This window comes from Syngnathus typhle, linkage group LG8, assembly GCF_033458585.1.
Source record: "Syngnathus typhle isolate RoL2023-S1 ecotype Sweden linkage group LG8, RoL_Styp_1.0, whole genome shotgun sequence".
In the NCBI taxonomy this organism is placed as follows: domain Eukaryota; kingdom Metazoa; phylum Chordata; class Actinopteri; order Syngnathiformes; family Syngnathidae; genus Syngnathus; species Syngnathus typhle.
The window spans coordinates 11,175,363-11,189,621 of record NC_083745.1 but is presented as its reverse complement, the minus strand read 5'-3'; the positions used below and the strand labels follow the sequence as shown (position 1 = coordinate 11,189,621).

Below are 14,259 nucleotides of genomic sequence, written 5' to 3'. Positions count from 1 at the left end.
CTTAGTGTTAGAAACTGCCTGTTACCAGCCTTGTTTGATCTTGCTTGATTTTGTTGGGATGGCCGACAAAATCAAACTTCAAAGTACCTTATTGACATAGAACGTATGTTTGGTGTATTATTCCTACTAGGTTTGCCTTGCATATATATGTTATACATACGACTATGCCATTAATCAGATCAAAGTAAACACAAATACGGTTTGCTGGGAACGTCTGTCGCTGTGGGTTGTTTCCGTCGGGCCGCAGTAAAAGAGTACGCATAGCCTCACATGGGAGGCTCAGTTTTCCGTACTTTCAATCAAATAGTAGCCGAAAACGCTTAGGTTTTATTTATTTTTTTAAATATCGGCGTACTAGTCATCATGTTGAAGTCTAAAACCTTCGTTAAGAAAACGCGGGCCGGTCGGGTGATGAAAATAGTCCGCGAGCATTATTTGCGAGACGACATTTGGTGTGGAAGTGAGGCGTGCGATCAATGCCGCCAGGATTCCACGGTTCTGCAGAGAGAAGCGTGCATCGAGAGCAACTTGTGCACGTTTTCGCATTACCTCATCCCCGACACAAATGTAGTGTTACATCAGGTAAGACAACAAAAACACACCAATAACTGATGTACCAGGCTGTCAATCCAGCTTGTCAAGTAAATATGGGAAGCGGAATATGTCAACATTTCCACAGTTTTTCTGTCTGGTTCTGAAATGACATGAATTGTTGCACAATTGTTTCTTCCAACTAATGCACACTGTTGTGGTATCCCACAGATTGATATTTTGGAGGACCCCGTGATTTGCAACGTGGTGATTCTTCAAACGGTTCTCCAAGAAGTACGCCACCGCAGCGCGCCAATCTACAAACGCCTCAAGGATCTCATCCATGAAGAAGAAAGACACTTCTACACATTTACCAATGAGCACCACCGGTAACAAAGCGCATCTCCACCACTCTCTTTTAGCTTCTCATTTTGGACAGGATTGCTATTTTACTTTGATTCCTGCAGAGAGACATTTATCGAACGTGAACCGGGAGAGAGCGCCAACGACCGGAACGACAGAGCTATTCGTGTGGCGGCCAAGTGGTACACCGAGCACCTGGCAAAGCCCGATGAGCCCAAGGTGGTGCTCCTAACCAATGATGTCGCTAATAAGCAAAAGGCACAGGAGAGCGGTCTTTTGGTGTACAAATGTAAGCTTTTTTTGATTGGAAAATGATAGACTGCAGTGATAATTGCATCATTTGTTCCCACACTAGTTGAGGAGTACGTCAAAGGCCTGATAGCAAACCCCGAGCTTGTGGATCGCTTGGCGTTGTCAAATGATGAAAAGGTAAGCAAATAAGTTTTTCCTCGATTTGCCAGGGTTTTTCTTTGGGCTTAGTTTTGGGGGCTAGATGCTTGAATTGTTGCTATCGTCACATTGCACCCCCAGAGCGACATCACCGGCAGTAAGGTGTTATTCCCCGAGCATCTCCCGCTGGCCAGGATCCAAGCTGGCATCAAAAGTGGCACTTTCCACCAGGGAACCTTCAAGGCCAGCAGGGATAACTACCTTGAGGCCAAAGTTTTTATCCAAAACAACGAGGAAGACGGCACAGAGGTACGCCAAATTTAACTCTTAAGTCAAGATGCATATTCAGCACACAGTAAAATGTATCACTCTATCTCGCTTATATGTGTTGTAATTTGTGTTGAACTCATTTTTTTTCATACATCTGGCCAGGTTCTCATCCAGGGCCTTCAGAACCTCAACAGAGCCGTGCACCAAGATGTGGTGGCTGTGCAGCTGTTGCCGCGCAGTCAGTGGGTGGCGCCATCTTCCATCATGCTGCAGGACGTGGGCTCGGCCAAAGACGACACCAACGAAGAAGAGGAAGAGGAGGATGCTGTGAGTTGCTGTTTATGGCGGTCTGTTTTTGAACCGCTGCTGCTTGATGATGGTCTCTCTGTTTGTAAGCAGCTGAAAAGTCCCAAAGGGGATGTTGATAGAAAGCCCACCGGCAAGATCGTGGGGATCATCAAGAGAAATTGGAGGCCCTTCTGCGGCATGCTCAATGTCTCCCAAATCAAAGAGGTAATGTTCAATAATGGCTGGGGACAGTTCAGCTGTCAAATGAGGCACTCGTTGGGTTCTCTTAGTGGCCAAGCGTCCACACTCATGGTGTCTTGTTTTTCCCCTTTAGTCGACACGGCACCTTTTCACGCCGGCCGACCGCTGCATTCCACGCATCCGCATCGAAACCCGTCAAGCGTCCACATTAGCGGGCCAGAGAATCATGGTGGCCATCGACGGCTGGCCCAAAGACTCCAGATATCCCAACGTGAGTTGCCGCTCTCTCCATTTACTTCCTCGGGGTCACGGATGTGCTGTGTCGGTAAATTAAGATTGCCATTTCCTTTTCATCAGGGCCATTTTGTCCGCACTTTGGGCATGGCGGGGGAAAAAGACACAGAAGAGGCAGTCCTGCTGTTGGAACACGACGTTCCCCATCAGGCTTTCTCTCAGGCTGTGCTCAGTTTTCTTCCCAAAATGCCATGGAGCATCAAACCGGAGGTAAATGACTTCTTTGGAGAATACGTCTGGGAATTCAAATCAAATCAAAAAGATGTCTCAATACTTTTGTGCTTACAGGACATGGTGGGCAGGGAGGACCTGAGGAATTTGAACGTGTGCAGTGTGGATCCTCAAGGATGCACGGACATTGACGACGCGCTGCACTATATAGAGCTGGGCAACGGCAACTTTGAGGTAAGTGTCCCGTCCACAGGCTCCCGTCCATGCGATGCGTGCGTACGCTCCATCGAGTGTGTCGCCCATAGGTGGGAGTCCACATCGCCGACGTCAGTCATTTCATCAGACCCTGTAACGCTCTGGACAAAGAGGCTGCCAACCGAGGCACGACGGTTTACCTCTGTGGGAAGGTGAGCGGAACCCACACACTTAAGCATCATGAAGTTTTAGCCTGACAATTTGCACATCTGTGTCTTGTCCCACAGAGGATTGACATGGTTCCGGAGCTGCTGAGCTCCAATCTGTGTTCGCTACGCTCCAACGTGGATAGGTAAGGACACTTATTCGCCGTCTCTCCAAATATGTTGGACCAACTGACTCAAATCCGTTTTTGTTTGATGCAAGGTTGGCTTTCTCGTCTATCTGGGAGATGAATCAAAAGGCTGAAATTCTGAAAACACGCTTCACGAAAAGTGTCATCAACTCCAAGGTCTGCCATGAAGTGAAGACACAAGCGCGGTGTTGTGTAACTCTGTATTCTGGCTCAATTCAGGCATCTTTGACCTACGCGGAAGCCCAGATGAGAATAGACGATACGGGCAAGAACGACAACATCACCAAAAGTCTGCGAGGCCTCAACAAGCTCGCCAAGATCCTCAAGAAGCGCAGGGTCGAGAAAGGGTGAGGTGGGCTTGCAAAGCGGGATGACTTGGACGGACGCGTCATTTGCAGTTAATGACAAAAGAGTACATGTTCTACTTCAGGGCACTGACGCTGTCTAACGTGGAGGTCCGCTTTCACATGGACAGCGAAACCCACGACCCCATCGAGCTTCAGACCAAAGAGCTCATGTAAATACTTCCAAAACCGGCATTCTGATCAATTCTCTTTTAGGGCCACATAGAAATGACCTTGATTACCAATTGGCAGGGAGACCAACTACATGGTGGAGGAGTTCATGTTGCTGGCCAACATTTCAGTCGCCCAAAAGATCTACGACGAATTTGCCGAGTGCGCCTTGCTGAGGAAACATCCGGCACCTCCGCCCTCCAACTATGACATTCTCATGAAAGCAGCAAAGTCCCAGGTGGGTCAAACAAAACCTGGCAATTGAACAGGAGCATGTTGACTTTTAGAGATGTATCACTTCAATTTAAGTAACATGATGGGTATTTTTTTTATGTATGAATTTGATTTCCATTATTTTTTTAGGGGTAGTATATTTGCAGGATATGAAAAAAATGGATGAACAGCCTCCCAGAACAAATTGTGTTCCGTTTGCCAAGGGGGACTCGCATTAACATTCCCGTGTTTTTCACCACCTGATTTAGAATGTGCTGCTCCTTACGGATTCGGCAAAGACGCTGGCCGACTCGCTGGAAGCGGCCAAAGTGGACGGCTTTGGGTACTTCAACACGTTGCTGCGCATCCTGGCCACTCGCTGCATGATGCAGGCCATCTATTTCTGCTCGGGCATGGACAGCGACTTCCACCACTACGGTCTGGCCACGCCTATTTACACGCACTTCACGTCGCCCATTAGAAGGTACGTCTCGCTCTGAATTGCACGGGCAGACATTTGTGATTGACTCGCCAACCTGAATTGAAAACGAGAGCAAAAAATATTTTCCTATCAAGTCCAATTAAAAAAACAAAGGTTCACTTGAACCTGTTCCTGACTCAATGTCGACATTACCTGCGCAGGTACGCTGACATCATCGTGCACCGCCTTCTGGCCGTGGCCATCGGAGCAGATAGCACCTACCCGGATCTGACGGATAAACACAAACTATCGGCGCTGTGCAACAACCTCAACTACAGACACAAAATGTCCCAGTATGCTCAGAGGGCGTCTGTGGCCTTCCACACGCAGGTAAACAGACTACCTTAAATATGTCGACTATAAATATAAAGTATCGTAAAGTAGTAATTATAACGTTCAGTTGTGTTCTCTTTCCAGCTGTTCTTTAAGACCCGAGGAATCCTGAGCGAGGAAGGATTTGTCCTATTCGTGAGGAAGAACGCCATCATCGTCCTTATCCCAAAGTTCGGGCTGGAGGGCACGGTCTTTTTTGAGGGCAAGGACAAGTGTGGCCTCAACCTCGTATTTGATGAGGGGGTAATAAAAACGCAACGCGTGTTACGAGCTTCTGCTGCTTAACTGCGTTTTGTATTCAGTTTCCGTCTCTGACCGTGGAGCAGCACACCTTCCGTATATTTGACCGGGTGAAGGTCACCATCAGCCTGGATGACTCCAATATTCAGCACCAGAAGATACGCATGGCCTTGATTGAGCCTGTGGTAAGAACTGACCAATCCATTTGAAAACAAGAAGATAGGTCCGGTCATTTTTAGATTAAGTTAAAATGACTTACCGTTTTTTTCCATGTATACTGCGCCCCCATGTATAATACGCACCCTAAAAATGGCATGTTGATGCTGGAAAAAAGCCTGTACCCATGTATAAAACGCACCCAAATTTTGACTCCTACTTAAGTCTGTAAACGTAGATTTATTTCAGAAAAAAGATCATCTTTGAGAACAACCGGATGTTATTCTGCCGGTTAGTATCACTGCGCATGCGCTAGCAAACTCAATAGCGAAGAAATGTTTTGGATTTGTGTAGGGTACATTGTGACAGCAAACGAGCAAGCGTCTGATACGAGAGCATTGTGTTTGTATGGAGCGTGTTTGAAGTGAACAGCAGAGAAGAAAGCGCATCTGTAATGGCGGCCTCCGTATGATATCCGGATTAAAAAAAAAAACTAAAAAAAAATTGTACCCATGTATAATGCGCCCCCCAGATTTTAGGACAATAAATTAGTTAAATTTTGCACATTATACATGGGAAAAAACGGTAAATTGTTTATTATAATTGTTTATATATATATTCTTTTCAGAACATGGTTCTAGAAAAAACTTAAATTGTTGTGATTTTTTTTCATTTTCTGAAAAAAAAAATTTGTGATTTATAAAATAAAATATAACAGAAAAATCTAAAAAAAAAAAAAAAAAAGAAAAAAGATCATTTTGCTGTAGTCTCTTTTTTTATTTAAATTATCTTCCACTCCATTTCGTCTTCAGATTCCGGGTGTGAGTGTTTCAGCCGCGAATGTTGGAACGCCAAACAAGAAGCCTAAATTGGACCGTTGAACCAGTACCAAACTGCAGATTCTTTGGACAATTTAATAAATCTGCAAGACAAACAAGGTATTTTTTCTTTTGTTAATAAGTGGATTTTTTAAGAAATTGATTTTGTACAGCCTTAAGTGCTCTCTAAATTGTCTTTTTTTTTTTTTTTTTTTTAGTATTAAGTGTAGAAATAATGAATTTTCCTGAGGCAGTCTGCTTCATTCACAATGGCTTTATTGTAAGTTATTTTAACAAATACCGTAAACATTTTATGACTTTACAAGATGTATGTAGCACCTTTCAGGTGACCTGAGGACGCTGAATAACTCATAAGGTTAATCAAAATTAAAAACCTTATCTAAGAAAGAGCATGTGTGTGGTATATTTATTTAAATGTATGATGAGCTGAAGACTTGGTACTTGAGGATTTATTATAATGCTCAGGAAACAGCATGATGGCATCCATTATACACCTTTTCAGTCAGTCATTCGCACTGCGTCACAGAATTCAGAAGTCACTGACAGACATCGGATTGCCATATCCAGTAAAGTGACAAGAAGTGTTGTTCAGCCATAAATGTTTGTCCAGGAATTCAGGAAGCAAAAACATGCAGCATTACAAATAATCAATTACGACCAAGCAAGTCAATCAGTTTATCATTAGTGGCATACTTAAGAAAAAAAATTCATCTGTATTTGACTAAAAAGTTTCCTCCAAAAACATCCAGTCTTCCTGATTGTATCAGCACGTAATAAAATTGCAGCCTCCTTCTTCTTATCCATTGATATGCCAGCGCCTCTTTTGATGTCTCCAATAAAAATGTGGAGAATGACTGTACTGATTAAAAAAAAAGCTGCAAGAAGTGGTTGTCCCTTTTGATGTGTGAAACAGTTCAGTGATGAGGATACCACACCTGGAAAAAGACAAAGTCAATAAGTGTGTAAAGAATTTAAATTTGTTACAAAGTGACTGCAGCGAATAAATGACAGAAAAGCCGACCATACATAAAGTCCCTTTTTTAACACTGACAGGCACATATTCCATCTGCTCTGTAAACCTCAGCGCTGGGCGAAGTTGCTCAACTCAAAATTCAGACTTGATGCATTGCATAATATAACCCCCGGCCCAAAAGATGGCTTAAAACCAGTGTAAACCAATTTGTTGGTGTATGAGAGTAGGTGTGAGAGCAGTTCCAGTGGTACTGCTACCTTGACATTTGAAGTTTTGGTGAGGTGCGAGGTGTCTTCGTTGAGGTAAGCGGCGAAGGACTCTTTGCCGTGATAGTCTGAGCCGAGGCCGTCAATCAGACTGCCCATTGCCGTTGAGGTTGTTTGATACCCGCTGTCCACCTACACAAGGCCACAGGTGACATCCAGGTCAGAAAATGGAATAAAATCAAATTTCATACTTGTGTAGGAAACCCACACAGTACTCCACTCTGCTTGTTAGAAAAAAAGAGGGAGGGGGGGTTAATAATAATAAAAAAAAAAAATCAAAATACAAACCTGCATACTGGAATCAAAGCGTATGCTGCTGCGTTCCGTCAAAAGAGAGAAACACATCTGAGAGCTTTCCGTAGCCGACACATTGCCCATTCGAGAGCTGGTCAGGCGCCTGGAGAGGTCCTCGTCTCCCTCCTCATCTTCTAGTTTCCCCTCTATCCTTGAATCTTGCTCGTTCTCCATCTTCACCGTGTCCATAAAGCCCAAGCTCACTCGAGCCAGAGGGGAAACTCCATCAGAATCCATCAAGAGTTCGCACGGCAGGTCCACCGCCTCCTGGAAGTCTGGAAGCTTAGGGTTGAGGATCGCGGCGATGGGAGGTGGGGTGGTGCAGGTACGGAATCGGGGCCTGTGATTGGCCTGAGAGTGACGCTGGTGAGAGCAGCTGCGGATGGGAGAGCAGCCCTCCACGTCTGGACTCATGGTGAGTGAGGGGATGTTCGCGTCCAAGGGGAGGCCGTGGGGAGTCAAACTGCTTGGTCGCTTCCACTCGGCTGAGGAGAATCACACACACACACAAAAAAGTGTTTAAAATTAAAATTTAATTTTAGATGTTTTTATTTTACTGTTCTGATAGAATTGTAAAATATTTCCAGTCATGTTGTCACTTTAATTTGCACTTTGAAATCCTTTTAGTGAAAATGGTTTGTGCTATAAGAAAATTAATAAATAGTTCTCGTGAGAATAGGTGATCGGGTGAAGTCGGGTATCAAACCTGGGCCTGTGGGTGTGCGCAGGGCGTGAGCATTGATGGGTGAAACAGTAGGAGACGCCATTTCGGCGGGCGATGAACGATCGGGGAAGAGCGGGCTGAAGCTGCTGCAGTCCCTCAAGCAGCTAGTTTGGATGGGACTTGATGAGAACTGGCCCTGCAGAGCAGACATTGATTTTTTTTAGGTCAATGGCACATTACAATTAGAACCATGCAATTAATTGTATTTGAAACTTGTTTGTAACAAACCAAAACCAAAATGAAAAAAACTTGTAATTAACATTTTCGACTCACTGTGGACGGCGTTGGAGCGGCCACACCGCACGATAAAGGGGAGGAAAACATGGCAGCTTCCCCCACAAAATCTTCCGCATGGATCAAGGGCCTCTCTTGCCGAGAATGACTTCTCTCCGGGCTCGGTGGATTGGAGCTGTCGGACCCGCTGTAGCTGGTTTGGCCATCCAGGAAAAGTTTGCGTCTCAAAGACGATTGGCTGAGGCTCTCCGGAGAGCCGTCGCTCGCAGCTTCCTCGTTGCGGTAATAGTCTCCTGGGAGATGAGCACCGTGACGTGACAGCGGAATCACCCACCACCCAGACTTAATGTGTCGTCGGCTTACCTAGAAGTCTCTCCAAATCAAAGGCCACCGGTAACGTGAGGCTCGTCTGACAGGCCACTGCGACACAAACTTCAAAAGTTAATTAACGGTGAAAAGAAAAGACAAGTTCCCATCCTAAAAAGTACTGACCGGATTTTTTTTCTTGCTCCTCTATCGTCGGAGAGAGGGACCCTGAGGATGCAAAACAATATGCTACGATAAAACAAATTTCTAATGGAGATAATGCTAAGTAAGCAATATGGGGAAGAAGCATACAGGTCTTTAACATGTGAGGGGTTCTCCGGGAGTCTGACGTAGACCATGGCGAAGGCACAATTGTTTCCTTGGTAAAAAACTGCATCAGAGTACAAAATATTCCATGTATTGACAATTTCGACTATATTTTACCAACACAACTTTTGTTGCACCACAACATACCTGCTCAATAGCTTTCTGACGCTTTTCTTCAATGTCGGAGTCCATCCTTGAGAAGAAAAGTATATTTTTAGGCTAAGTCATTACTCTACCCGAAGAAATGTCATACATTTTGATTTCAACTTTTTATTTGATTTAGCTACCTTGTCTGACTGAGATAAAATGACTGCCGCTGGATCTCCTCTTGATCTATGTGCACTGGAAGAAGACTAGCCATATCCTCGATTGACCAATTGAACCCAGAGGGAGCCTAAGCAAAAGTGAGGTGACAAACCGATCTACAACAGCATTTAATATTAAACGTCGACACAGTGAATAAATATGACTTACAGCTTGTGATAACTTGAAAACGGATGGACTGGGAACGAGGGGCTTGTGGAGGTCGTGGTAGTCATTGGGACTATCAAATGGATTCCTTACTGAGGGTCTCCCTGGTGTTTCTGGGGTGATCTGGTGCTCCGGGTGGTCCGACATCTTTGATAGCAACAATGGAGACAACCAAAACAAAGCAAGAAAGTATTCTGTTGAATCAGAGTATGTAAGTGTGCCATGAAAGAACGACATGTCTCCTCTATGGGACAAAAAAAAAAGATTCACTGAATTCACAACAAATAATGTATCTTTTTCCATCGATCGTAAGTAGACAATCAAATGTGCTTCCATTACCATTACACATCAGCACTATGTCAATATTAGACGCCTTTTGATGGCGTGCCGTGATATAATTGTGATATAAAATTTTGATTTTAATCAATGAAGTTGAGGTGGAAACTGTCCTCGAAGACGACATCTGGTTTACACCTTTCCTTAGTTTTCTTTTTCCGTTCGGGAAATTACTTTTTGTTTAACGCGATTTCATTTTTTTGCTAAAACGATATGACAGATCGAGTACAAGTGATACTTACATCATCAAATGATCAGCTACCAGAACCACCACAGAACTAAGGAAGGGTCTATCGAACTCGTGAGGCGTTTTTGGCCGCAATTTCAATTTTGTTCTCGTAATCTGCCGGCGAATAGAAACGTTCCAGGAAGTCCGAAACAACCAATCAGTGTTTTCTGTCGTCATATCCGGTTCCCCCTTCTCAACGCTAACTACATCAGGCTAAATATCGGGAGAGAGTTTATAGTTTTCATCTATTTTAAAGAGAAAGTTTTGTTTTATAATCTTCGTAAAATGATCGAAAAATATTCAAATCATTTATACTCGTTTGGTTGAATTGTTGATATTTTCTTTTGGAGTCTGTTTCGTACTTTGGTAGCTTCCTGCTAGCAAGTTGGGCTAACTGTTCATTCAGGACCATGGCAAGTGCATCCAGTGCAAACCTGAATGCTGTCCGGGAGACTATGGACGGTAATAGTGACATATCTCTAACATCTTTGTGTTTTCCAATTGCTTGTTTTGCTGGATTTATCATGTCGGTTTTCCTTTCCACCAGTTTTACTTGAGATCTCCAGGCTGCTCAACACTGGCTTGGATATGGAGTCACTCTCCATCTGCGTGAGATTGTGTGAGCAGGGCATCAATCCAGAAGCTTTGTCTTCGGTCATCAAGGAGCTGAGGAAAGCCTCAGAGACCCTCAAGGTGCACAGGCTTGATGATGACATGTGGGCTCATGTATTTTGTAACACCCATGTACTTAAATTATCTGTACCGTTTGTCTCCACGGGGATTGCGGGCGTGCTGGAGTCCCAGCAGTCATCGAGCAATAGGCGGGGGACACCCTGAACTGGTTGCCAGCCAATCGCAGGGCACACAGAGACGAACAACCATGGGCAATTTGGGATGCTTAATCGGCCTACCAAGCATTTTTTGGGGGGGATGTAGGAGACAACCGGAGGCTGTGGGGAAAACCAATGCAGGCACGGGGAGAACATGCAAACTTCACACAGGGAGGGCCGGAGGTGGAATCGAATCCGCACCCTCCTAACTGTGAGGCGAATGTGCTAAACCAGTGTGTCACCATGCCGCCCTGTATCTAATTTAAGTCTTAATTAGTTAGATTAAATTAGGTAAACTGAACAATGTGTCACTGTGGTGATCTAACATTGTCTCTATTTTGTGTTACAGGCTCCTGAAAACTGCACAAACTAAAGATGGAACTCACTTTGGTGTCCTAACTGGAATGCATTCGTTTCTTTTCCGTCTACCATTGAAACTCCAGCCATTTCATCCTCTCTCGTACCTCCTGTTGCCCTTGGATGCAGATGTCAATCAAGGTGAACCCCTTAAAAATAGCACTATCAACTAGTTATGAATTGCAAACGAACATTTGCCATCTATGAAGAGACATTTTTTTTATGATGTTTTCTTTTGAATGTTACAAAAGTCTTTTTTTCCCCCCATGTATAGCCATATTTCGTGGACGTTCAGATTGTGTATAAATGTCAAAATCAAAATGCAACACAGTCGAAGACCACTAGGCGGTGCTGTGACACCCTTCTTCCAATCTTTTGAGGTTCAGTATGTGCAAGAGATTGCTCATTCAGACGTCTATTTGTTTACAAATCATATTTTCACTATTGCGCAAGATTAAGATTGCAGAGTTTTTGTTTTCATTCTGTAACATCAATAACTAGATGCCTTCTGTTTGTGTTACCAAAAAGCAGGTAAAGATATTTTAAAGTTCAGTGCAAAGAGCCTGATGCCGAATCCATCCCGTAAAACATTGTGGTATCCGCTACTGTTGTGATGATTGGGCAAAAATAAACTAGCAATTTGATACATGTCTGGCTTCATTTCGCTGACCCTGCAAAAAGCAATCAAATACAAATTGGACATTCTTTTTCTAGTGTACCTGCTCAGAAATGCAGGCTAGTCATGCAACTGGGAATTTCTAATTGCAGCTGAATATAGCCTCTTGTAAAGCCTTTTACCGACGAGGGTCCATTGGAATTTTTATTGAGTGCTGAGAGAGGGTCACACTAAAACATATGGATGAAGTGTGTGTATATGTGTGTGTATATACAGTGTATGTATATATATAGTATATTATACACAACATTTTAATGACTTTGTGACAGTTGCTGTCTGAGGCTGACGTGAGGTATCCACCCACTGGTGTACAAGTAGCAGAATCAATACCATAGCCATATCATGAGCTATCAGTTACACATATACTGCTCATCTGGCTGAATTTGAGCATTTCCCCACTTAATGTTCAAATTCACACCCAGCATCTTTTCTGGGGCTGCAAATTCCTGATACCAATGCTGATAATGCACAAGGAGACAAGAAAACACTTTCACATTGAATTTTTTTATATATATTTGTTAATAGGTAAAGCTGGTTAAAAACTTTGGGTTGTTTTGTACAAAAAAAAATATTTTGAACAAAACAATCCAGGTCAGTCCAATTTGTAACCCAAATTGGGTTCTTTTAAACCCAACATTTTTAAGGGTGTATATTGGCAAAACCTCCAGATCTATGGGGAAGGTGATGGCCCTTACGTCACGTACACAAAGCGCTCAGTGCATTGTTATCTTTTCTCCACTGTCTGCAAAACAGCTCGATTCATCTTCCAGGGAAAAAAAAATGCTGAAAGCACACAAGTTTCCTCCACAGGCCAATATGGAGGAGGCTTGATACAAGCGCTCATCTGCGAGGGTTTGTATTACGGCCTCATTGCGTGGGGGGGGGGGGGGGGTCCCAACTTTATTTGCTACTGCTGCTTTAAGATGTCTACAAATGAGGGTTCCCCCCCCCCACTCCTACTCTTCCCACCCTTAAGCCATCTGACAATAACACCCCTCAGAGGAAGTCAGCATGTGAGCGCACGGGTGTCGGCGTAAGCATTTTTTGCTCCGACTGACAGGCCGGCAGTTCGAACCTGCCGTGCTGCACCTTTTTTTTTTTATCTGCTAACACACTGTTCTCCGTGTTCCGCAAAAGGCGAATCATGTTTGACTCATATGGGGCAGGGCTACTTCTACTGTTCAATAAAAGGCGCTCTATTTTTTGCACACAGCCAAACAAAAAGAATCAACCACCCTTTGGTTTGAGTGAGGCGTACAGATGTGACCAGTCAAAGTTCTCAACACCGAGCTGGGGGGTGCAGAAAGAGAACGGCCCACAGTGTGAATCCTTTTCTTTCTTTTTTTTTTTCCACAAAGCAAAACAGTTGCTTGATTGGCGAGTGTGGGCGTGTGAGTCTTCTGTGTTTGATGTGTTCCTCCTGATCCCCTCCAGACACTTTGATCTGGCGTAAAACAAAAATATTCCCAAATCCCACAGTCCTGACTGGGTAGATTAGCGGCCATATATGCATAAACATCTAAAGTGTGTGTGTGTGTGTGTGTGGGGAGGGGTGCTCAAGTAGGGCAGTGGTCAGGTCACATGACTGCGGCAACTTCAAGCCAGCCCTCGCAACCAAAACTTCTAAAGGTGTTTATGTTTGTATGTCTGATAATTACTTGCCGTTATTTTTTTTTTCTTAATAAACGAGGGCATTCTCATTTAAAAGCGCAGGACCCTCGCCGTGCCGCGATGCTCCTGGTGTTGGAAAAGGATGCTACAAGAAATAATGAGACTGATTAGTGGCTCCTTGTATGCAAAAAGCCAAATTATGGTCGAGGTGGAAAAACAACTACTGTTGTTTATGATCAACTTCCAAGTGAGAAATGAAAGTGGCAGGCTGACCGATTTCTAATATAATAAATAACAAGAATCATAATGTAGCCTTTGTATGATGTTGTTTTGATGAAGTTGAAGTCCACTTTTGGTGCTCATTACATGATTAATTAAAAAGGGAGACTTTACATGTTTGATGCACTTTTGCATTTGCATGTGTACGCTTGTCTTCTTAATGTCTTCACTCTAACGGCATTGTGAATCATTCCTCTTTTCAGTTTTCAATTGGCATTCAAAAATCAAAGTCACAAAGTGACTCACTGTTTTGTCATTTGTTTTTAAATCCAGCAACACCGCTGAATGGTACACATTTTTTCACAGTTCAAGTTTTTTCTCAGAATGAAAATAACCGAGAACTGGACAAAATTTTATTCTTGTTTGCCGGACCCGAAGGTTTGTTAATGAGAATTACTAAAGCTACATTAGCTTGCTAGTCACCACAATCAATCATATTATCATGTATAGTTTGCAGCAGTGATTTTCAACGCTAACAGTACACAGACTCCCTCTAGTGGTACACAAAAGA

General features: G+C 43.7%; 3 protein-coding genes across 3 annotated transcripts; 2 read left to right on the top strand and 1 right to left on the bottom strand.

The window, feature by feature from the left end:
• The first annotated feature begins 60 nt into the window (after nt 1-60).
• Nucleotides 61-6,222, top strand: dis3 (DIS3 exosome endoribonuclease and 3'-5' exoribonuclease). The gene is made up of 21 exons (XM_061285389.1): nt 61-582; nt 763-920; nt 999-1,183; nt 1,250-1,323; nt 1,426-1,593; nt 1,717-1,881; nt 1,954-2,067; nt 2,177-2,314; nt 2,401-2,547; nt 2,626-2,742; nt 2,814-2,915; nt 2,991-3,055; nt 3,130-3,214; nt 3,278-3,405; nt 3,489-3,575; nt 3,655-3,811; nt 4,056-4,270; nt 4,429-4,597; nt 4,685-4,843; nt 4,903-5,025; nt 5,809-6,222. The coding sequence occupies exons 1-21, from the start codon at nt 364-366 to the stop codon at nt 5,875-5,877; spliced, it is 2,844 nt and encodes a 947-aa protein (XP_061141373.1). The 5' UTR covers nt 61-363; the 3' UTR covers nt 5,878-6,222.
• Nucleotides 6,223-6,266: 44 nt separating this feature from the next.
• bora (bora aurora kinase A activator) lies at nt 6,267-10,144 on the bottom strand. The gene is made up of 12 exons (XM_061285390.1): nt 10,009-10,144; nt 9,434-9,577; nt 9,247-9,353; nt 9,107-9,152; nt 8,945-9,023; nt 8,819-8,860; nt 8,690-8,746; nt 8,366-8,619; nt 8,075-8,228; nt 7,363-7,853; nt 7,066-7,206; nt 6,267-6,770 (listed from the first exon to the last, which is right to left on the bottom strand). The coding sequence occupies exons 2-12, from the start codon at nt 9,575-9,577 to the stop codon at nt 6,750-6,752; spliced, it is 1,536 nt and encodes a 511-aa protein (XP_061141374.1). The 5' UTR covers nt 10,009-10,144; the 3' UTR covers nt 6,267-6,749.
• An 18-nt stretch (nt 10,145-10,162) lies between these two features.
• Nucleotides 10,163-11,826, top strand: mzt1 (mitotic spindle organizing protein 1). The gene is made up of 3 exons (XM_061285391.1): nt 10,163-10,457; nt 10,543-10,688; nt 11,175-11,826. The coding sequence occupies exons 1-3, from the start codon at nt 10,406-10,408 to the stop codon at nt 11,196-11,198; spliced, it is 222 nt and encodes a 73-aa protein (XP_061141375.1). The 5' UTR covers nt 10,163-10,405; the 3' UTR covers nt 11,199-11,826.
• Nucleotides 11,827-14,259: the final 2,433 nt, after the last annotated feature.